This window comes from Chiloscyllium plagiosum, unplaced genomic scaffold, assembly GCF_037043375.1.
Source record: "Chiloscyllium plagiosum isolate Xiang-an unplaced genomic scaffold, Cpla_swu_hap1 HiC_scaffold_2, whole genome shotgun sequence".
Taxonomy (NCBI): domain Eukaryota; kingdom Metazoa; phylum Chordata; class Chondrichthyes; order Orectolobiformes; family Hemiscylliidae; genus Chiloscyllium; species Chiloscyllium plagiosum.
Window position 1 is genome coordinate 152,616,998 of NW_028270140.1, and position 22,543 is coordinate 152,639,540.

At 44.3% G+C, this 22,543-nt stretch overlaps 2 protein-coding genes across 2 annotated transcripts in view; both read left to right on the top strand.

Moving 5' to 3' along the window:
* Positions 1 to 20,992, top strand: part of LOC122546012 (uncharacterized) — a 213,856-nt gene extending 192,864 nt beyond the window's left edge. The window contains exon 13 of the mRNA XM_087974913.1: positions 20,978 to 20,992. The gene's annotated coding sequence lies outside the window, so the exon portion shown is untranslated. The remainder of the gene's footprint in view (positions 1 to 20,977) is intronic.
* Positions 3,718 to 22,543, top strand: part of LOC122565210 (polymeric immunoglobulin receptor-like) — a 168,614-nt gene continuing 149,788 nt past the window's right edge. The window contains exons 1-3 of the mRNA XM_087974883.1: positions 3,718 to 3,824; positions 4,064 to 4,329; positions 9,087 to 9,434. Of these exons, the coding sequence (XP_087831009.1) occupies positions 3,733 to 3,824; positions 4,064 to 4,329; positions 9,087 to 9,434 (706 nt within the window). The 5' untranslated portion in view covers positions 3,718 to 3,732. The remainder of the gene's footprint in view (positions 3,825 to 4,063; positions 4,330 to 9,086; positions 9,435 to 22,543) is intronic.

Genomic DNA, 22,543 nt, shown 5'->3' on the forward strand with positions numbered 1-22,543 from the left:
CGAGCGATTTATTTCAAGCCGTTACCGGTAAATGCAGGGAGATGAGTTCCAGGTAGATGTGCGGAAATATCGGAGTCACACTGATTCATGAGCGCGAGTTACAGCTTTTTCTACAGAATTCAACATGTCCAGCAATCATGAGCAGTTTGTCCCCAGCCCCCTTTCTGGTGCAGTCACATCATTTGTTCGCAGTTTAGTTGGACAATGTAACCAGCTATTTGTCAGGTGTTCCTGCCCTGTCGTCCTGCTAATCCCGTTAATGAGCTATCTAACGGTCCTGTGGTCTAACTGAAATGTCACAGAGGTGTCGGCCACTTCAACATAGTCCGTAGACCACATTATTCTACCCGAATTAGCCTTGCTTAAACATTCTCGGTCAACTATCGACTCTGTTGTGTGTGGGGGAGAGAGTCTTCCCTTTTAAGTGGTCTGTGCACAACTCCCACTAACCTCCTTATCCCTTTGACGTTCTGCAGCTCCACCCATACAGATTCCACATGGTTCAGGCTGATGTCCTTCCTTAGAATTGTGTTAATCTTCCCTTAACCAGTAATGCTACCCCACCTCTCCCTGTCCTTTCTGTCTATCTTGCCTGAAACTTGAACCTGCAGCTGGGTGTTATGTTCCCATCGTTGGTGTCACAAAGCTAGTCCTGTCACAAAGCCAGTCTTTTTTTTCTAAAAGCTGTTCCTTGGCTCAATGACAGTCTGCCCTTGATTTTTTTTCAGACAGGTAATAAACCAGGCTGGGCTGCGGTCAGTCTGGTTTGTACAGAGGTGAAAAGGATTTTGAAAGGCCTTTTGTTTATATGTAAACAGATGAGATTTCAGGCTAAAGTGGTCATGTTTTAGAAGTGACCTGTAGAATGAAAGGGGAGTGGTCAGCTCTCTAGCTGAGTAGTTTAGTTCAGTCTAGAATGGTTGGGTGTTCAACAATGAGCTGTGTGGAAACTCCGTCATCTGCCCTTCTAACTTCAACCTGTAAACATCTGATCCTTTCTTGTACTGTGTTTTAAAGAGATTTAAAGCCTGATAAAACTATTACTTTTTTTTTCCAGCTTCTACATGCTGCATTGATCACACTAGTCACAGTTCCGGTCCCTGATCTCTGTGCTGACATTGTACTTCTCTCTCTCCAGGGAATACAGATGTGAAATACTCATTTGAAACTTCAACTCTGACTTTGGCTCCACACACAGATTGCCATTTTAATCCTTAATAGGCCCTACTCTTTCTCTGGTTATTCTTTTGCCTCTAATATACTTATCAAATTCCCTTGGATTTTCTTCCATGTTATCTGACTGTGTTTTTATCCTGTCCCCTTTTTGCTTTCCTAGTTTCTTCCTTAAGTAATCCCCTATTCTTTCACTCCAAGGACATCCAGTGTTTTCAGAGCTCAGTACTTGCCATAAACTTCCTTTTCTCCCTTTTCCAATCCTGTACATCCAGAGTCCTCTGGACTTGTTAGCCTGACCCCTCACCTTCACCTTCACAGAAACATGTTAGCCCTTTACTCACCTTTCGAATGTCTCCTACTGCACTGATGTGAATTTCTCTGTAGGCAGCTGCTTCCAATGAACATTGATCTGATTCTATTAAAATCAAACTTCTCCCCACTCAGAACTCCTAATTATCTGAAATCATATTGAATTATAGTCACTGTCACTAAAATGCTCCTCACTGACACATTACTCACTCACATGTGGTTCCCAACAGTTTGATCCAACATCATTCCACCTCTTCTACGACTCTATGTGCTGGCTGAAACATCTCTCCTAGACATGTGTTAAGAATTCTAGTCCCTCTAAACCTTTTACACTTTGTTTAGCACACTCAATTTTGGGGAAGATGTATCCCCTATTATTACTACCCTATGATGTATCCATTTCTCTCCGATTAGTCTACATATTTGTTTTTCTATCTCTCCCTGACTGTTTAGGAGTCTATAATACATACCCAGCAAAGTAACTGTACCATGTGGAGAAAATGAGGTCTGCAGACGCTGGAGATCAAAGCTGAAACTTTATTGCTGGAACAGCACAGCAGGTCAGGCAGCATCTAGGGAACAGAAGATTCGACGTTTCGGGCACATGCCCTTCTTCAGGAATGAGCAGAGAGTGTTCAGCAGGAGAAGATAAAAGGTAGGGAGGAGGGACTTGGAGGAGGGGCGTTGGAAATGTGATAGGTGGAAAGAGGTCAAGGTGAGGGTGATAGGTCGGAGTAGGGTGGAGGCGGAGAGGTCAAGAAGAAGACTGCAGGTCAGGAAGGCGGTGCCGGGCTGGAGGGATTCGGCTGAGACAAGGTGGGGGGAGGGGGGATGAAGAAACTGGTGAAGTCCAAGTTCATCCCCTGTGGTTGGAGGGTTCCCAGTCGGAAGATAAGACGCTCCTCCTCCGACCGTCGCGTTGTTGTGGTTTGGCGGTGGATGAGTCCAATGACCTGCATATCCTCGGTGGAGTGGGAGGGGGAGTTGAAATGCTGTGCTACAGGGTGATTGGGTTGGTTCGTCCGGGTGGCCCAGAGGTGCTCTCTGAATCGCTCCGCAAGTAGGCGGCCTGTCTCCCCAATATAGAGGAGGCCACACCGGCTGCAGCGGATGCAGTAGATAATGTGGGTGGAGGTGCAGGTGAATCTGTGGCGGATACCATGTGGCCTCATTTGAAGAGCATTCTAAGATATCATCTGCCTCACCACAGCAATTGACTCCTTGATCAATGTTACAATGCCACCTCCTCTTTTATATTCTTCCTAGCCCTACATGTCTCATCTGATGGTTCTATACCTGGAACATTGTGCTGTCAATCCTGCCCCACCCTCAACCATGACTCTGTGATAACAACAATATCACATCCCCACACATTAATCAACACTCTCCGGTCATCTACTTTACTCACAAGTAAATGCTATCCAGCCATGCCATGCTTCCTTGTAGGCCTCACTTGACTGTGTTCACATTGCCTTCTGACTTAAGTGGATTGTCTTCTCATGGTCACTTAGCTCAGTTGGCTGGCCAGTTGGTTTGCAATATAGACTGATGCCAACAATGCAGGTTTAATTCCCATACTGTCTGAGGTGACCATGAAGGCCCCATCTTCTCAACCTTGTGCCTTGTCTGAGGCATAGTGACCCTCAGGTTAAATCACCACCAGTCACCTCTCTCTCTATTGAGACTGTGGTTCTCTGGGACGATAATCAATTTAATTTTATACTTCATTTCTCCTTCTTTATTTCTGTGTCGCCTCCTGCTGTATCTTCACTGTGTACTCCATCCCTCTGCTACGACTGATGAATGAGCCAGGTTGCTGAAGGCTGGCTCGGTAATAGAGTAGAAAGTGATGGGAAATAGAAATGGTTCTGCAGGGAGGGCCCTGAGATCTGCTCGTCAGATAACTCTGGGTCTCCTGGAACAATGGAGAGTTCAGAAAACACTCAGGCGCCAAACTCTCTCTTCAACAAACAGCAACAGACCCCCACTAACCTTAGGATGTTTACAAACCCTCTGTTTGTACCTGAATCCCTCTGTTGGACTCCAGCCTGTAGCTCATTCCACATTGTCACAGGTCAGTTTATAAATCACGCTTTTCAAATGTTATTTGTTTTTCCACTATATAACAAATTCCATGTTTTACCTCATTGTTTGGTGAATATACTGTGTTCATATTTTCTCTCTCTCTTTCTCTCTCTCTCTTCCCCCCCCTCCCTCCTTACAGCAGATTCTGCTCATGGATGGTCAATGACAATCGTGGATGGAGTAAGGGCTGAGGAAGGAGGCCCCGCTGTCTTACCCTGCAGCTTCACCCACCCTGACACTCACCTCACACTAGGGTAAAAACAATGACTGCAGATGCTGGAAACCAGATTCTGGATTAGTGGTGCTGGAAGAGCACAGCAGTTCAGGCAGCATCCAAGGAGCTTCAAAATCGTGTTTCAAGCAAAAGCCCTTCATCAGGAATAAAAAATGAAGGGCTTTTGCCCAAAACGTCGATTTCGAAGCTCCTTGGATGCTGCCTGAACTGCTGTGCTCTTCCAGCACCACTAATCCAGACTCCCCTCACAATTACTAGCTCTGTGATATGGAAAAAACAAAACCTAGGTGTGATCTTTAAATGTACATATCCTGGTCCAGACAATTCTCAGGGTGAGCTGTGTGAGAATGTGATACAGCGGGACGGTGGTAATCGATTCAGATTCGTGGGGAGCCTCCGCAACAATGATGTCTCAATAATGATGGAGGGACTGAGCCGGGAGGATGCTGGTCCCTATCGGTGTCGTGTGGAGCTCAATATCGGCAAGTTTCAAACACTGTATCGAACACGCCTGGAAGTGAAAGGTGAGGAACAATGTTCGGATGATGTTGCTGCCCTGACAGCTCAATGGGGACAGGCTCCACCAGGTCCGGGAGCTCTCAGGTTTGTTCCTTGTCCTGGGCTCCTTTGGTTGGTCTCAGGCAGGAGGCAATGAGAAAGAGGGGGAATGATGAGGCTGGGATTTTTGAACTATTCCATCACTGTCTCAGAAATCACCTGCAGTTTCTCTCACATTCACTCATTTGCCATGTTCAAACTGGCGTCAGTGTTCTGGGATAAAGAACATAGAAAGCATCACCGAGAGTCCAAGATCCCCACCATTGAGGGCCCAACTCTCTCCCCATTGGGTGAGGACAAGACCTATTACCCTGCTCCCTCACCCACCACCATCTGCCTATTGCCTTCTGAGATCCCTTTCCACACATCCCACCCTCCCTGCCTCCCATATTCCTGATGAAGGGCTTATGTGGAAATGTTGACTCTCCTGCTCCTCGGATGCTGCCTGACCTGCTGTGCTTTTCCAGCTCCACACTTTTTGACTGCGGACAAGCACTTGGCACCTCCTGAGCCCTCATTGGATGAGCACGTCTTTGGGTGAAGGAACCCACAGCATTCGTTGGCTGAGATCCTCACTGTTGTTACCTTTCCTCTCCATTGGCCAAGGGGAAAGTGGGGGATTGTTTGAAACAAATCTGTAATGAGGTAAGGAGCTGAGTGGCACTGGGGGAAACTAAGCTGGGGGTCACTGAGCAGCTTATTGCTGAGCAGATGCTGCTTGATAACATTGTTGGTGGCACTTTTCTTCATTTCACTGATTATCAAGAGACAACAGATGGGGTGGTAATGGTCAGGTTAGACTCCCTCTGCTTTTTGTTCCCAGGACATAGTTGGTCCATTTTCCACATTGCAAGGTTGATACTAGTGTTTAGCTGCACTGGAACAGCTTGGTGCAGAAATTTCTGTAGCACAAAACTTTCAGTACAATTACCAGAATGTTGTCAGGGCCCACATCCTTCAGATTTCCAGTGCCTTGAGATAACATGCAGTGAATGGAATTGGCTGAAGACTGGAATCTGTGTTACTGAGAGCCTCTAGAGGAGACCACAGTGTATCCTCCACTCGACTCTTCTGGCTGAAGATTGTTGTGAATGCTTCAGCCCTATCTTTTGCATTGATTTGCTGGACTCTTCCATCGTTGAAGGTGGGGAGATACGTGTAGTCTCCCTTGCTTCAGTGAGTTGTTTAATTGTCCACCACCATTCAGGACTGTCTCTAGCAGGACTGCAGAGCCATCTGATCCATTGGTTATGGGATGACTCTGTTGTGTGCTGTTTCTGCTGTTTGATAAGCAAGGAGAAATGGTGGTTGTAGTTTGTGTGTTGGCCTCACATTTACAGTTTGCCTGGTGTTACTCACCTGTCTCTTCTTTGATCTCCCAGTCTGATGGGAATCGTGGAGTGGGGGTTCGGCATGTGGATCATGAGGTTACAGACTGTGGGTGAATGGGCTGACAATTTTATCTTTTAAGTTGGGGACTTCATGTTGGGGAATCCTGGGGCAAATCCCTCCTGACAGTATGCCACTGTGCCTCCAGCTCTTCTGGGTCTGTCCTGCGAATGGGACAGGGCTTATCCAGGAATGTGAAGGTGGTGTTTTGGATATTGATGATGTGGAAGAGTGGGTGTTTGACTGGAGTGGACAAAGTTTAAAAATCATACAAGACCAGGTTATAGTCCAACAGGTTTATTTGAAAGCACTAGCTTTCGGAGGGCTGCTCCTTCCACAGGTTTATAACAAAAGATTACAGTGTCATGCAACTGAAGTGATACATTGAACAAACCTTAGTTTTGGATGTTGTAAGTTATGGTTCTGTGAATTTGACCATGTGAAGCTATTAGTTGACCAGTCTGTGAGACAACTCTTCAACATTTTGCACAAGCTCCCAGATGTGTTAGTAAGAAGGACTGTTGGCAGGGCTGAGTTTGATTGATTTTTTTGTTTAACTTATTGTCACATGTACTTGTGCATGTATTTGTTACAAATACAGTGAAAGATTTTGTATAATGTCCAGAGCCAGCCTGACTGCATCATGAAGACCAGTAGTAGCCTTGATAAAGTCCTGGAGTCCCTCAATGGAAATGAGGGGGAGCTCGGTGAGGGGGCACCAAAGAATCCAAAACCTTGCTGGATATGGACTCCACGTCATCCCCTGCGTACATCACTAAGCCATAGTCTTCCTCCCGTCAGTAGTCCTCGACTGCTGGTCCCTCCCCCACCATGAAAGTGGGGGCTGCTCCCAGTGCCACCAGTTGACTCCCACCCTCAGGCTCACTGACAAGAACCTCCTTGAAGCACCCCAATGGGTCTATTCTGGACCTGGGCCATTGGGCAGTTGAGACTTGGTGCCCTGCACCTCTCCTGACATAGAGATGCCTCGGCTCCTTGGGGAAAAAGTCCTTCCCTAGGGCCAAGGCAGCTGGGAAAACCTAGGGGTGAGGAAACCACTTTCCTCATCTCCACCACCTGATGACCCAGTGAGCATAGCATTCACATTGTTCACACCTTGGCATGTGCAGGGCTTTGGCTCATCCCCGGGAACTGGTGGAGCTGCGGCAGTGGAAGGCCTATTGCAACCTTCGAGATTCTGGACTGGCCATGAAGGTCCCATCTTCTCAACCTTGCATCTTGTCTGAGGCATAGTGACCCTCAGGCTAAATCACCACCAGTCATCTCTCTCTAATGAGACTGCGGTTCTCTGGGACGATAATGAATTAACTTTTATACTTCATTTCTCCTTCTTTATTTCTGTGTGGCTTCCTGCTGTCCCTTCACTGTGTACTCCATCCCTCTGTTACGACTGATGAATGAGCCAGGTTGCTGAAGGCTAGCTCAGTAATAGAGTAGAAAGTGCTGGGAAATAGAAAAGATTCTGCAGGGAGTGCCCTGAAGTCTGCTCTTCTGATATCTCGGCGTCTCCTGGAACAATGGAGAGTTCAAAAAACTTTCAGGCACCAAACCTGTCATCTCTGCAGTTCCATCTTTAAAACACAGAAAATAAGCAAGATATAAAGCAAGATATAAAATATGAAGTTAGAAATAAATTTAATAAAGAAATAAAGTTTAAAATTCAACATTATACTCCTCCTTATTAAGTGCCTGAGTCAACAGCCTGGATCCGAACTCTTCCACCTCGGTGCTGAGACCATCACCAATACAAAGCTGTTGACCAACCTCGAGTCCCTTCATACCACCGCTGGAACAGAGTCACCATACTTTGGCAACATCCTGCCCCCACCAATGGAACTACCGCCATGGGACCGTGCTGGACTGATCTTGGCAATACAGCTGCTGCTGAAGCTGCCAGGTCCTGCACCAGGCACTGGGCCCAAACTGTCTCCCCTGCTATCTCTGTCACTGCCACAGGGCACACAAACTAGCCACTGGTGATGCTGTCTGAGCTGTTCACAGAAGGTAAGCTTTAAAAAAAGAAGATTAAGTGGGCAGAGCAGACGAGCCCTGGGCTCAGGAGTGCAAACGCTGAGCTGCTTACTCTACTGCCATAGAGTCCTAGAGATGTACAGCACAGAAACAGACCCCTCCGTCTAATTCACCCAAATTGACTAGATATCCAAAATTAATCTGACAGCATTTGGCCCATATCCCCCTCAAACTTTCCTATTCATATACTCATCCAAATGCCTTTTAAATGATGTAGTTGTACCATCTTGACTGCTCTTGTTTTTGGTGCCTCTGTTAATGTGGAGTAGTCTGGTTCCATTCTTACCATATTGCCATTCCTTCAGTGTTGCTGGGTTAAAATCCTGGAACCCATCCCTAAAATTACTGTGGGTAACTCCTACACCTCAGGGCTGCAGCAGTTAAAGAAGGCAGTGTCTCCTGGGAAATCAGTGGATAAGAAATGCACATAATCTGAGCCAGTGACACCTATGGCGGAATAGAAACAAAATTAGAGGAGAAATTAATGAAACTAAGAAGATTCTGAAGGGGCTTGACAAGGTGTATTCTGTCAGCAAACGTTTAAGTGGACTGTAAGTAAGGGGTTCCCTATTTAATGTGGGGAATTAGGAGACATTTATTGTCTCAACTCATCTTTAAAGTTCATGCAGTGAAGAGACACATGGCTAATATTCCCCCTCCGCCTGACCACAAAATATCATAACTGGAGCAAAATAATTAGGAGAAAGTTAGGAATGCAGATGCTGGAGATCAGAGTTGAATGTGTTGCTGGAAAAACACATCATGAAACAGCCAAAGTGCAGGGGAATCGACATTTTGGGCATAGGCCCTTCATCAGTAATAATAATTAGACGAGAATGAGTTTAAATTAACCTATGCTCATTTCAAAGTTCATAGTTTGGAACTAGTGAATGGTCATGTTAGGAATGATATCAGGGGTTTCTGCTTCATACAGAGTGTGGTAAATACTTGGAATGTTATTGTTGGATGGTGAAAGGCTGGAAAATCCTCGACTGTATTTAAAGATTATTAACTTTGAGCGATGGACAGAGGCTACTACATGAATGGTTTCAGGAGCATTCAATGGATTTCCTGATCTGTAAGCATCTTGTGATCAAGGTTCTCAAATCAAGACATATGGAGACATTTTGATCATTTGTAAGAGAATGTCTGGGACAGATCTGAGGCATGAGTAGTGTATTTAATAAGCCATTTTGTTGTGAAATTGAAAGAAATGCAACAAATTGAAATAAGAACTTCTGCACAGTGACCTCATCCATTCTGATGTTTGTCCTTTCCTCAGCTGCTCAAGGAAATGTCTCAGTGCTGAGTGGGACAGAGGGAGATTCAGTTACTTTACCCTGTATCTTCGGGACCAGGTCCTACCCTACTTCGACCACTGTTACCTGGATGAGGAAGGAGGCCTACCAACACATCGTTACATTTACAGCCCCATCACAGGGAACTTGGACAACTGTACACGGTGGAAATTGGTATGACCTCATCGGGAACCCAGAGGAGGGAAACGCCTCGACCAGGATAAACCAGCTGAGTGTGAGGGACAATCGCATTTACCTGTGTCTGGTGGAATACAGGTCAGAACCTGGTTCTCAATATCTGATCCAGAAAGAGACACGGCTGCAGGTACATGGTAAGAAACCATTCAAACATTAATCAGCTTGTCGAGAGTGTGCAGTGATAGTGTAACAGATTCATGAACTTTTCATGATTTAATTTTCTGGTGAAAGTTCACCAAACTAAAACATTAACCCTATTTCTCTCCACAGGTGTTGACTGGCCCGCTGAATATTTGCTGCACTGTGATTTTCATTTCACATTTCAGAATCTGCAGTATTTCACTTTTGTATTTGTGATTCGATTTTTGAAATATTTAATGTAATTTAATCTGCTGGATCCAGTAGGTGCATTCTGATGTCAGTATTGAAAGACATTGACATGCATAGAACATTCCGTTCAATCTCCAAATGACCCAAAGTTATATTGACATTGAGATCATCTCCTTGAGCAGGAAAGTGAAACAGTCTAATGTGTTCCTCTTGGTACCAATGAAAGTGTTCACACCTTCATCAAGAATAGTTCAATCAATGCAAGTACATTCCCCAGTGTCCATCTGATTGTGTGAGGTATCACAACTGTGTGGGACCTACCCTAGCCATACATTCGCACATGGGAAATGGTGTACACTGCTCTTGTCACTGGGTGATTAATCCAGATACCTAGGTCTGGGGCATGGGTTCAAATCCCACCACAGCAGAAGGTGAAATCTGAACGAAATCTTTAAATATCTGGAATTTAAATGAAAAACTACCTTAATGGCTGCAGGTGACCATTGTTGAGAGTTGGAAAAATCAATATGACTCAATCATGCACCTTAGGAAATGAAATCAGCCATCCTTACTTGGCTTGGTCTACAAGTAGGGCATAGAATAGGGGTGGGTGGTACATCTGTGTTCAATAACCAGGGTACACTGTTTTGGTGAGTCAGCACCAGATCCAGGAATTACCCTGTGGAATAATTTAAAGTATCCATCTAACCTTATATTCTGTCATTGCATTAAGCAACTGCCTCCTTCAGGAGTTGTTCTGATCTGCAATGCACTGCTTAAAAGGATGGTGGAAATAGATTCAATAGGGGAACCTTTCAGCAGATAATTGGGTAAGTATTTGAAGGTGAGCAAATTACAGATCTGTAGGAAATAGCAGAGAAGAGTGATGAACTGGATTGCTCCATTACAGAACATTGTGTTTGTACATTTAACCTTATGCTCTCTAACTCTGCTACAAGTTTCGCTGCAGCAACATGGAGGTATTCCTGACCAAGTCTGTTCTTGCTGTTTTAGTGAAGAGGACTCGGCGAACAGAACCACAACAATGAGCACCCGAGCTACAAATCTTCTCTCAAACTTTGAAGAGGACTGAGTCCACCACTGTATATCTGCTGGTCATTCCAATGCTTCTTGTCTTGTCCTGCCTATCTGCTTCATAAACTTCATCAACTTCAGGAACAACAGACGTAGTTTTATGGAGAATGAGTTTTAATAAAACAACATGTTTCTGAGTTTGCAAGAAAAAGACTGGAGAGGATGCAAAGGAAATTCACCAGGATGTCGCCTGGAGATGGAGCATTTTAACAATGAAGAGAGGCTGAATAAACTTGGCTTGTTTTCTTTGGAGCAGAGAAGGCTGAGAGTGACCTGATAGAGGTGGATAAGATTATGAGAGACTTGGACAGTGGTGGATAGGAAACACATGTTTCCCTGAGTTGAAGGCTCATTAACTGTTATGTATGCATTTGATGTGCTGCTCCTGTAAAAGAGTTGGTCGGGTGACTCACAAGGTAAGGAGTCTCAGGCTCAGACTAGAGCTGGCTGTAGAGGTGTGAGCATCATCAATGAAGTGTTCCCATTCATGACTTTACCTGGGCCTCTCTTCTGTAAAATTCCTGATTCACAGAGAATTACAAACGTTACAAGTGACAGCAAGTGTGGATCTGACCCATAATCTGTCTGCAAACGCTGTTTCTCCAGAGGGAACATTGTCTGGAGTTTGTAACTTTGTGTGGGTTTAAGGAGGTAATATCAAGGGAAGTGGTCATGAGGGGACTTGGGCCTGAAGAATGGCATGCACCGGAGGAGTGAGCCAAGGGCAGTGGTTGTGAGAGGTCTCTGGGATATAGTTGAAGAAGAGAGTACGTACCTGGGAGCTCCCGAAATTGTCACGGAGAGCAGTCGTGAGGCGACCCGAGTTGTGGATGATGCCAGGGCAGAATGGTAGACTAACACTTCTGTAAGAGAACAGCTGGCACAGAGATCATTCACAGAGGGAACTCCGGCTGTGGACAGCTTTCACACTCGAACAATTCCTGCAAGTGGGAAAACAGAATGACAGCCAATTTGAAGTGATGGGATTGTTGATGAAGAGTCAGAACTTTAGACATTATACACAGAATTCATCCTTAAAGACAAACAAAATGGCCGAGGACATTAGGGTACTGGTTTTTCTAAGTTTCATCAGGAGCAAGGTCTTCAATTCCAAGGAGTATTATTCAACCAGACAAACCCACAGTGAAGACATTTCAAGAACAATGTGTTGGGAAATTATTTCACACCAAAGACACTGAAGATCACAGAATTTTACAAATTGTGTAAATAACTCCAGGACGAAGCTGCATCCATTGCCCAATTTGTGGTTACCTTAAAGAAGTTAGCATAAAAATTGCAAATTTGGAGGCTTCCCCCAAGAGCCTTGCGATTATTGTTTGGCTTGTGGCCTCCAACGTGAAGCCATCCAACAGAAGCTTGTAACAAGGAGAGCCCTGGATTTTCAAGGACGCTTTCAAAATTGCTATCTCAGTGGAGTTGGCTGTCAGTGAAGCAACACCGGTGACTGATGACATTTGATTGTCTCGAATAGCAGAAACCCTGCAGAGTGCAGTACCAACTGTACAGCTGCTGATATGGCAAGAGTGGCCACGAGGGGTCAATGTGTTGGACATGAGAAATCCAGTGCTGCAGGTGTAAGGACTGGCTCATCCTGCCAGAAATTGTACTCTGCAATTCAAGCAAGAGAATGGGTGGCTGAAGGAGACAATGCAGAGTACAAGGCATTAGGTACATGCCACCAGCCAGGAATAGATCGGGAGTTAGCCAAGTCTGCGGGAGAAGCAGAAGGCCCAGAGTCAGCACAGCTTTGGTTAAACATCCTGTTGGGGTGAAACTGATCATTCCTGGGTTCTTCCCAAATTGGAGGGGAAGACTGTAAAGTTGGAAATGGATATGGGAACAGCCATGACTGCCAAATTAATATACTAGGAAAAATCAAAGGAACTGCCATTGAAGCTGGGAATAATTGCACTATGGACATATATAGAACAAGTGGTGCCACTGAACGTACAGGTAAGGGGTCAGTACATAGAATTGCCACTGTACATTGTAAAAGGTGAATACCCAGCAATATTTGGCTGTTCCTGGTTACAGATATTAAAGTTGATGTGATTAATAAGTTGATTGCCTCAAACATGAGTTTGTAAGAGGTCCTGGACAAGAGCAAAGATATTGGAGGACATGAAAGGTGTTGAAGTTAAATTACAACTGAAGCCAGAGGCTTGTCCTCAGAGCCTGAAAGCATGTCTGGTACTGTAGGCCATGCAGCCTGAAGTGGAGGTAGGACTGGAATGGCTCATGAATCTGGGAATCTGTAACTTCCAGTGAATGAGCAACTCCCATCATTCCAATCTTAAAAACATATTTGTGCAGTGAAGATTTATGGTGACTTTAAGGTACCAATCAAGCCGGCCCTCACTGAGGACCTCATCAGTGGACAGGATGAGGGAAAGACATTTTCAGAAATATATCGGTCACAGTCCTACTCATAGATGGGTCACGAAGAAGTGACAATAGTGACACCCAGGAGACTGCTCCACGACAAGCGACTTCCTTTTTGCATCAGGTCAGCACTAGCTCAGTTCCAGAGGACAATGGATCAAAGCATAATGGATCAAGTATTTAAATTGGGTGCCAGAAGTCCAGTGTTATCTGGGTGACAGTTTGATTACTGAATCCTTCGAAGAAAAGCATTTGATAAATAGAAAGGCATCCCTAAAAAGATTGTACGAGTATGGCCTTAAATGTGTCTTTTTTAAAAAAAAGACATTGTAGAGTACCAGGGCCATGTAATTGATAGCAAGGGAGTAGAAAAGTCATCCAAAATGATGGAGATTATCAGCCCCTCCCCCAGAGAATGTGTCAAGTGAGCTTATTCTTGGAAATTGTCAATAATCTCAGTTGAGACACATTCTGTAGTCGAAGAGACTCCATGATGGCTGTCATCAGTTTGAGTGCCTTATAAAATCCATAGTGTGTTTCCTGTGGCAAGGTCGTGTCTGAATGTGTTAATGCCCTGCATCAGATGTTGGGAAAGGTTGGGAAATGGATTCAAGAATGTGAGGTGGTTCACTGGAAGGTGAAGCAAGCCTTAAACAGGTCTAAAGTTTTAATACATTTTGACCTGAAGTTACCACTACAGTTAATGTCTAACACATTGCTTTATGGGTTTGGTACTATATTGTTGCTCATTTTACTGAATAGAGAGGAAAGGCCCATTGCATTTGCATCAAGGTCATTAGCGAAGACAGCGGAGGATCATGCTCAAGCTGAAAAATAAGGACTAAACATTGTATTGGCATAAAAATGTTTACCCGTTTCCGGTATGGCAGCCAGGTCATATTTCTGACCAAGAACAGACCTTTAGTCTCCATATTCCGGCTGTGCACTGGGATTTGATCAATGGTGACTGCACAGTTGCAGAGATAGGCACTCACTGTGTCAACCCACTCATGAGATCAGATACCAACAGACGGAGAAGTAGGGCAATGCAAATGCTTTGGCAAGGCTACTAATAGAATTAAAGATGTTCCTGACTGGAACCTGAAAATTATGTACCTTTTCCAGGATGGTAAGGTGCCAGTGTCAGTGAATCAGGCGCAGAACACTGCTCAGTGACCCAGTTTTAAGCTGAGTGTTGGACATGGTCCTGAGTGGGAGGACTATCATGGTAACTGTGCAGAATTGAGCCCTTACCTGTCCAGGAGGTTGAAGCTTTCTGTATGTGATGGGTATTTAATATGGGGGAATGAGAGTTATTGTCCCTCTATTATGAGAAAAGGTGCACCAAGGGCACCTCAATGTGGTACAAATGAGAGAGGAAGCCACTTTTGGTGGCTGAAAATGAACTCCCAGATTGAGGGAAAAGCAAGGTCATGTGAATCCTATGCATTAATAAGGATGGAGCTGCAGTTGTCTCTCCTTCACATATGGGAATGGTCGCAAACATCTTGGCAGCAAATTCACATCAATGTTGTGGGACCAATAGACGGACGGATTGTTATGAGTCATCTCGGATGCCAACTTCAAGTGGTCTGTGGTAGCAGTCATGAAGTCTGCATCAGCAGAATCAACAATAGACCAACTGAATTTTTAAAATTCATTTGTGAGATGTGGGTATCAATGGCTGACCATCATTTGTTGCCTGTCTCTAGTTGCCCTTGAGAAGATAGTGGTGAGCTGCCTCTTGAACCACGTGCATGTGCTGTAGGTTGACCCACGATGCCATAATGGAGGAAATTCCAGGATTTTGACCCAGCAACAGTGAAGGAATAGTGATGAGAATTAGAATTAGAATTCCTACAGTGTGGAAATAGTCCCTGTGGCCCAGCAAGTCCACACTGACCCTCCAAAGAATAACCCATCCCTCTATTATTCTACATTCCCTCCTAACTAATGCACCCAACCTACACCTCCCTGAACACTTTGGGCAATTTAGCATGGCTTATTCACCTAACCTGCATATCTTTAGACTGTGGGAGAAAACCCACACAGACATGGGGAGAATATGCAAATTCCACACAGTCGCCCGAGGCTGGAATCGAACCCAGCTCCCTGGCGCTGTGAGACAGCAGTACTAATCACTGAGTCACCGTGCTGCCCCAAGTGATATATTTCCAAGTCAGGGTGGTTTGTGTCTTGGACAGGAACTTGCAGGTGATGGTGTTCCTTTGTAACTGCTTACCTTGTACTTCGAGATGGGCAAGGTAGTGGTTTTGGAAGGTGTTGTCTGATGATCTTTGGTGAACCTCTGCAGTGCACCTTATAGATATTACACCCTGCTGCTACTGCATGTTGCTGGTGCAGAGAGTGGATGTGGTGCCAGTCAAGTGAGCTGTTTAGTCCTGGATGATGTCAAGCTGCTTGAGTGCATTCCATCACACCCCTGACTTGTGCCTTTGTTGAGAGTGATTAGGCTTTGAGGAATCAGAAGATGTTATTCATTACAATATTCATAGCCTCTGGCCTGCTCTTGCAGCCAATGTGCTTAAGTGGTGAATCCTGTTGAGTTTTTCCTAACCCTTAGGATGTTGATAGTGGGGGACTCAGTGATGATAATATTGAATGTCAAGGGACTTTGGTTAGATTGTCAGTTATTGGTGATGGTCATAGCCTGGCATTTGTTTGGCATAAATGTTACTTGCCAAGATCCAGATCTTGTTGCATTTGAACATGAAGCACTTTAGTATCTGAGAAGACACAAATGGTGCCAAACATTGTGCAATCTTTGGCAAACATCCCCACTTCTGACTTCACGATGGAGGGAAGGTCATTGATGAAGCAGCTAAAGATGGTTGGGCCAAGGACATGAACTTGTGGAACCCCTGCAGAGATATCCTGGAGTCAGACCTGCTGAGTTTTTTCAGAAATTGTTTTGATTTTGTTTCTGATTATAGTATTCGTAGTTCTTTTAGATTTTATTTTCAGTCTTTATGTAGATCACTAATTAGGATGGCAAGGTGGCTCAGTGGTTAGGACGCTGCCTCACAGTAACAGGGACCTGGGTTCAATTCCAGCCTTGTCTGTGTGGAGTTTGCACATTCTCCCTGTGTCTGTGAGGGTCTCCTCTGGATGCTCCAGTTTCCTCCCACAATCCAAAGATGTGTAGGTTAAGTGAATTGGCCATGCTAAATTGCACCATAGTGTTCAGAGATACGTAGGTTTTAGGTGCATCAGTCAGGGGTAAACATACAGCATTAGGATAGAGGGATGGGTTACACTTCAGAGGATTGGTGTGGACTTGTTGGGCCAACAACCTGTTTCCACACCGTAGGGATTCTATGATTCAGTCAATTAATTAATCCCATCTTGAATATTCTGCTCTTGTTTTGGCTCCAGAATGTGTTCTTTGAAGAAACTATCCCAAAAATATTCACTGTACTCCTCATCTAGACTACCTTTACCCATCTATATTTATCTAAGATTTCCCATCTGGGGAACTCCATATGACTGCTCACTGGTTCTGTGGGTCATTGTGTGGCTGATGAGCCTAATCCCAGAGCCACTTCTCCAAGCAATGTGTTTCCAGGAGGTGGAATTGGTTCTTGGCCATGGGTCGCTGGTATTCCTTTCTTTGATTCCTTTTCCATACTTTCTCTTTTTAGAACATAGAACATAGAACATAGAAGAATACAGCGCAGTACAGGCCCTTGGGCCCTCGATGTTGCGCCGATCCAAGCCCACCTAAACTACACTAACCCACTATCCTCCATATACCTATCCAATGCCCTCTTAAATGCCCATAAAGAGGGAGAGTCCACCACTGTTACTGGCAGGGCATTCCATGAACTAACGACTCGCTGAGTGAAGAACCTACCCCTAACATCAGTCCTATATCTACCCCCCCTCAATTTAAAGCTATGCCCCCTTGTAATACCCGACTCAATACGCGGGAAAAGGTTCATACTGTCGACCCTATCTAACCCCCTAATCATCTTGTACACCTCAATCAAGTCACCCCTAAACCTTCTTTTCTCTAGTGAAAACAGCCCCAAGTGCCTCAGTCTTTCCTCATACGATTTTCCTTCCATACCAGGCAACATCCTGGTAAACCTCCTCTGCACCCGTTCCAATGCCTCCACATCCTTCCTATAGTATGGCGACCAAAACTGCACACAATATTCCAGATGCGGCCGTACCAGAGTCTTATACAACTGCATCATGACCTCAGGACTCCGGAACTCAATTCCTCTACCAATAAAAGCCAGGAATGATAGGTGTTTTTAAAAAATTGTAACCCTTCACACAGGAGCTGCCCCCAAGTTGGTTGAATATATTTTCTGCTTGAATCATACTTCAATGCATTTGCACACTCTCTGAACTTGTCCAAATTGCACTGAAAGATATCTCTACATTCCTGACAGTTCACCCTCTCACCCAGCTTGGTGTATTTAATATTATTCATTCTAAGTTGGGTTTTTGTTTTTTAAGTGAGTAACATATGGATTTTCTGTGTATCTAAGGTTAATAGTTGGCTTGTTAGTATTCTGTAGCCATGGTGATTTCTTCTAAAAACAATTTTTGAGGTCTAACTTTATAATTGATGCATTTTTGTTTATCTGTTTTGTGGCCCAGCAAGATAGATAATGGCCCTCAAGGTTTGTTAGATATCTCAGGATTTTTTTTTAAAGCTGAAGAGAAATATCCATAGTTTGAAAAGCGTTTTTGCTTGTAAGTTTTACACTGGGTTTGAGCAAGCCTGTGAAATCCTTGGATGAATACAGTGGTATACAACTGTGTTCCTGAGAAGGAAAGGATATAGTGAACTACTTTACCTTAAAGTGAAGGGTTACTGTTAGTCATCGACCAGAAAGATTGTGACAAAACTCTGAAGAGGTTACTTAAAACTGAGTGCATTTAAACTCAGCTGTAAAATAGTCCCAGGAAAAATCCATGTGCATGATTGTCCATAAGTTTTAAACCACAATGGCTTAGATCTATCATTAGATCTATCAAAGCAATAGAGACATGTATTCTGGTTTGAATATTGCACAAATAGTGGTTTTGTGAATGATAGTGTGTATTTTCAGGTACTGTACCAGTGAATAGTTTTGGGTACAATAACAAAACTTTATATCGCTTTAGAACTTACGACAGTGTTGTGACATTAGTAGGATTATACTTGTATGTTTAAAAATCTTTGAATTTTTGTGAGAAATAGATAGTTTTATTTATTCTATTTTATTTCCTTTTTATTATAAATAAACTTCTGTTTTACTATTAAAGGAATATGTGCAGCATAGTGTGTTTAACTTTCACAGAGAGACCATTTCATAATAAACCAATAAAAATCTAAAGCCAGGCTCAATATCTGAGATTTGACTTGTCCAGTCATCAGCTGGAGTTATAACAATATTAATATTTTTCTCTCTTTCTTTGTCTCTGCTGTTCAACATTTGACCCCTAGTCCCCACTCATTATTCTAAAACACTCTAATCTGACTTGGTCACTTACTGATCTTGGACTGGGCTATGTAGGACACTGAGTAAAGGGTTCGGGTATCATATAACATTCTGGAGTTCCCAGTATCTAAGTGTGATATGTATATATTCTTGATAAGAAATGACATTGCTTGAGACATTTCCAATATGGAGACAATGCAGCAAATTTGTCCATAGTTCAAGAAAATATTTACTAATCAATTTAGCTCCCTTAGGGTGTTCACAACAAATCAGGCAGACCACATCTTTGTAAAGGTAGGGAAATTATTGGTTGAGTTGAGAGTGTGATGCTGGAAAAGCACAGCAGGTCAGGCAGCATCTGAGGAGCAGGAAAATTGACATCTCAGGCAAAAACCCTTCATCAGGAATAAGGTGGAGAGATAAATGGGAGGGGGAGTGGAGCTGGGGGAAGGTAGCTGAGAATGCAATAGGTGGATTGAGGTGTGGGTAAAGGGGAGGGTGGAGTGGATAAGTGGGAAGGAAGATGGACAGATGCGACAGGTCATGAGGACGGTGCTGAGTTGGAAGGTTGGAACTGGGGTAAGGTTGGGGGAGGCGAAATTAGAAAACTAGTGAAATCTACATTGATTTGATGCCAAGGGCATTCTTCCTCCAGGCATCAGGTGGTAAGGGAGTGGCAATGGAGGATGCCCAGGACCTGCACACCCTCGGCAGAGTGGGAGAGGGAGTTAAAGTGTTCAGCCATGGGGCAGTGGGGTTGATTGGTGCAGTTATCCCAGAGATGTTCTCTGAAGTGCTCTGCGAGTAGGCGTCCTGTCTCCCTCATGTAGAGGAGACCACATCGGGAGCAATGGATACAGTAAATGAGATGTTTGGAAGTGCAGGTGAAACTTTAATGGGTATGGAAGGTTCCTTTGTGGCCTTGGACAGAGGTGAAGGGGAGAGATGTGGGGGTAGGTTTTGCAATTCCTGTGGTGGCTGGGGAAGATACCGGTGGGGGGGACCTAGACCTGACAAGGTAGTCGCAGAGGGAACGATCTTTACGGAATGTGGATAGGGGTGGGGAGGGAAACATATCTCTGGTAGTGGGGTCCATTGTCGTGGTTGTAGAAATGCTCTGGTTCAGAATTACATTGAATACCTCTTGCTCACAGACAGAATGAGGCTCCCTGCTGATAAGCTGCTAATGTGATTTTTCCTTTTAAGAAGCTGCTCAAACACTGTGTAGGAAGGTGATGTCAATTTACCAAGAAGGAAATGACCGAATAATTGTTTCTATAAGCAGAAAGTGTCAATTTTCAGCTATTTGTAAATCTCCAGCTCCAGAATCACCTGCAATCTGCCTTCACCAAATTAACCTGCAATTCACCCACTAAATTGTTCCTCATTTTTATCAGAGAACACTTTCAGCTATAATGAAGGTTTTATGGAGGAAAAGATTGAAATGTTATCACTTGCAGTGAATGCTGAGGATAAAATTCAAGTTTTTGTCAGTCCTATTATTTTCTCCCTTGCTCCCCAAGCAGCTGAATTTTCAATGGGTGGGCATAAGATCATTCTCAACTTTTGCAATATTTCCAAGCCTTGTAACTTCAAGTTACAGCAGATGAGAAGCTCCTCCTGCAGGAATTTTCCTCTCATCTCCAATACCCTCCCTCCCTGCCCTGTGACTAGTTGCTCAAAGCTGAGCCAGAGCTACCTGGAATTATCTGTCACTGTGATTCCTGACAGTTTTGACAGCCATCCCTGGGTTACAGCTGTTGACTACACCTTGGGCTATGAGTGCCAGCTATATTCTGGTGGAGAAAGTGAGGTCTGCAAATGCTGGAGATCAGAGCTGAAAATGTGTTGCTGGAACAGCGCAGCAGGTCAGGCAGCATCCAGGGAACAGGAGAATCGACGTTTCGGGCATAAACCCTTCCTGATTCCTGAAGAAGGGCTTATGCCCGAAACGTCGATTCTCCTGTTCCCTGGATGCTGCCTGACCTGCTGCACTGTTCCAGCAACACATTTTCAGCTATATTCTGGTGCCAAGGCAACTGTGTTTCTGATGACGACTTATTCAAGGATGATTAGTGTCTAAATCTGAACATGTTTTTTATTCATTTGTGAGACTTGGTCATCTCTGGTTGGGCCAGAATTCATTACCTGACCTTAGTTGACCTTGAGAAGGTGATGGTGAGCTGCCTTCATGAACTGCCACAATCTGTGTGTTGTAGATAGAGCCACAAAGCCCTTAGGGAGGGAATTTCAGGATTTTGGCCCAGCAACAGTTCTCCACCACCTTCTCATGGACATCTAGGAGCAGCCAGCCAGACCCATGTGATCTGTGACCTGAGATTATGCCATTAAATTCCTCTGAATATTTATGTTCCTTGTATATTGTTCAGGAATGATCCAGGGTCATCCAGCATTCCCAAGACTAATTAGGCCCAGCCGCCGGCTGTACTTGAATTGACCAATCACCATCCATTTCACACACTGTAACATCGAGTGTGTGAAGCATCAACACAGTGGACAGACATGCAGTGACAGAGTACCACCCTCACTGTACAGCCTGACCACTTTGATGGACTAACTCTCTTCCCATTCAGTGTAACCCAGTGAAAAGCAGCATGTTTCCCATTGAGACCATCACTACTTTTGTTTTGGTTTGCTCACTTTTGGTTTGGAACTGTGACTTTAAAGTCGAGAATTAAAGTTTGAAAAACAGGTTGTTTGACGAAAGATGAGAGAAAAAAAGGGAAATATTTGCTGTTGGAATATGGTCTGGAAAGGTAACACAGGTTAATTCAAGGTCATTGTCATTGTTATCGGTGATTACTCACTAATGAGTGTTATCATCCACTGAGAAAATTTGTGCCACTTGTCATGGGTTCTGTGGCTCTTTATGTGGATCCTAGAGCCACATCTCCAACCATTATATTTGACGGGTGTTTCCCAGATGTGGAGCAAAGAACAAAGAAAATTTACAGCACAGGAACAGGCCCTTCAGCCCTCCAAGCATGTGCTGATCCAGATCCTCTATTTTCTAAGGATCTGTACCCCTCTGCTCTCTGCCCTTTCATGTCTCTGTCTAGATACATCTTAAATGACACTATAGTGCCCACCTCTACCACCTCCGCTGGCAACCCGTTCCAGGCACTCACCACCCTCTGAGTAAAGAACCTTCCACACATATATCCCTTAAAGTTTTCCCCTCTCACCTTGAATTCATGACCCCTTGTAACTGAGTCCCCCCACTCTGGGTAAAAGCTTCTTGTTGTCCACCCTGTCTTTACCCCTCATGATTTTGTTGACCTCAATCAGGTTCCCCCTCAACCTCCATCTTTCTAATGAAAATAATCCCAATCGACTCAAAGTCTTTTCATAGCACCCTCCATACCAGACAACATCCTGGTGAACCTCCTCTGCACCCTCTCCATAGCATCCACATCCTTTTGGTAATGTGGCGACCAGATCTGTACTCAAGATTTCAAATGAGGCCGAACCAAAGTCTTATATAACCGTAACAAGACCTGCCAACTCTTGTACTCAATACCCCATCTGATAAAGGAAACCATGCCCTTTACCTTCTTGAGCACTCCATCTGCCTCCATTGCAACCTTCAGGGAACAATGGATTTGAACACCCAGATCTCTCTGTCCATTTACCACATAGTTCGCCTTTGAATTGGATCTTCCAAAATGCATCACCTCGCATTTGCCCAGATAAAATGCCATCTGCCATTTCTCTGCTCAACTCTCCAATTTATTTATATTCTGCTGTATTCTGTGAAAGTCCCCTTCACTATCTGCTATCCACCAATCTTAGTGTCATTTGCAAACTTACTAATCAGCCCTTCATCAGGAGAGCCATGTGCCATCACATTCCATAAAGGGACTTGACTGGATTCTTTAGTTTCATGTCCAAGCAATGGAGATGAAAATACTCTCCTCAGTCACTAGCTCTGGATG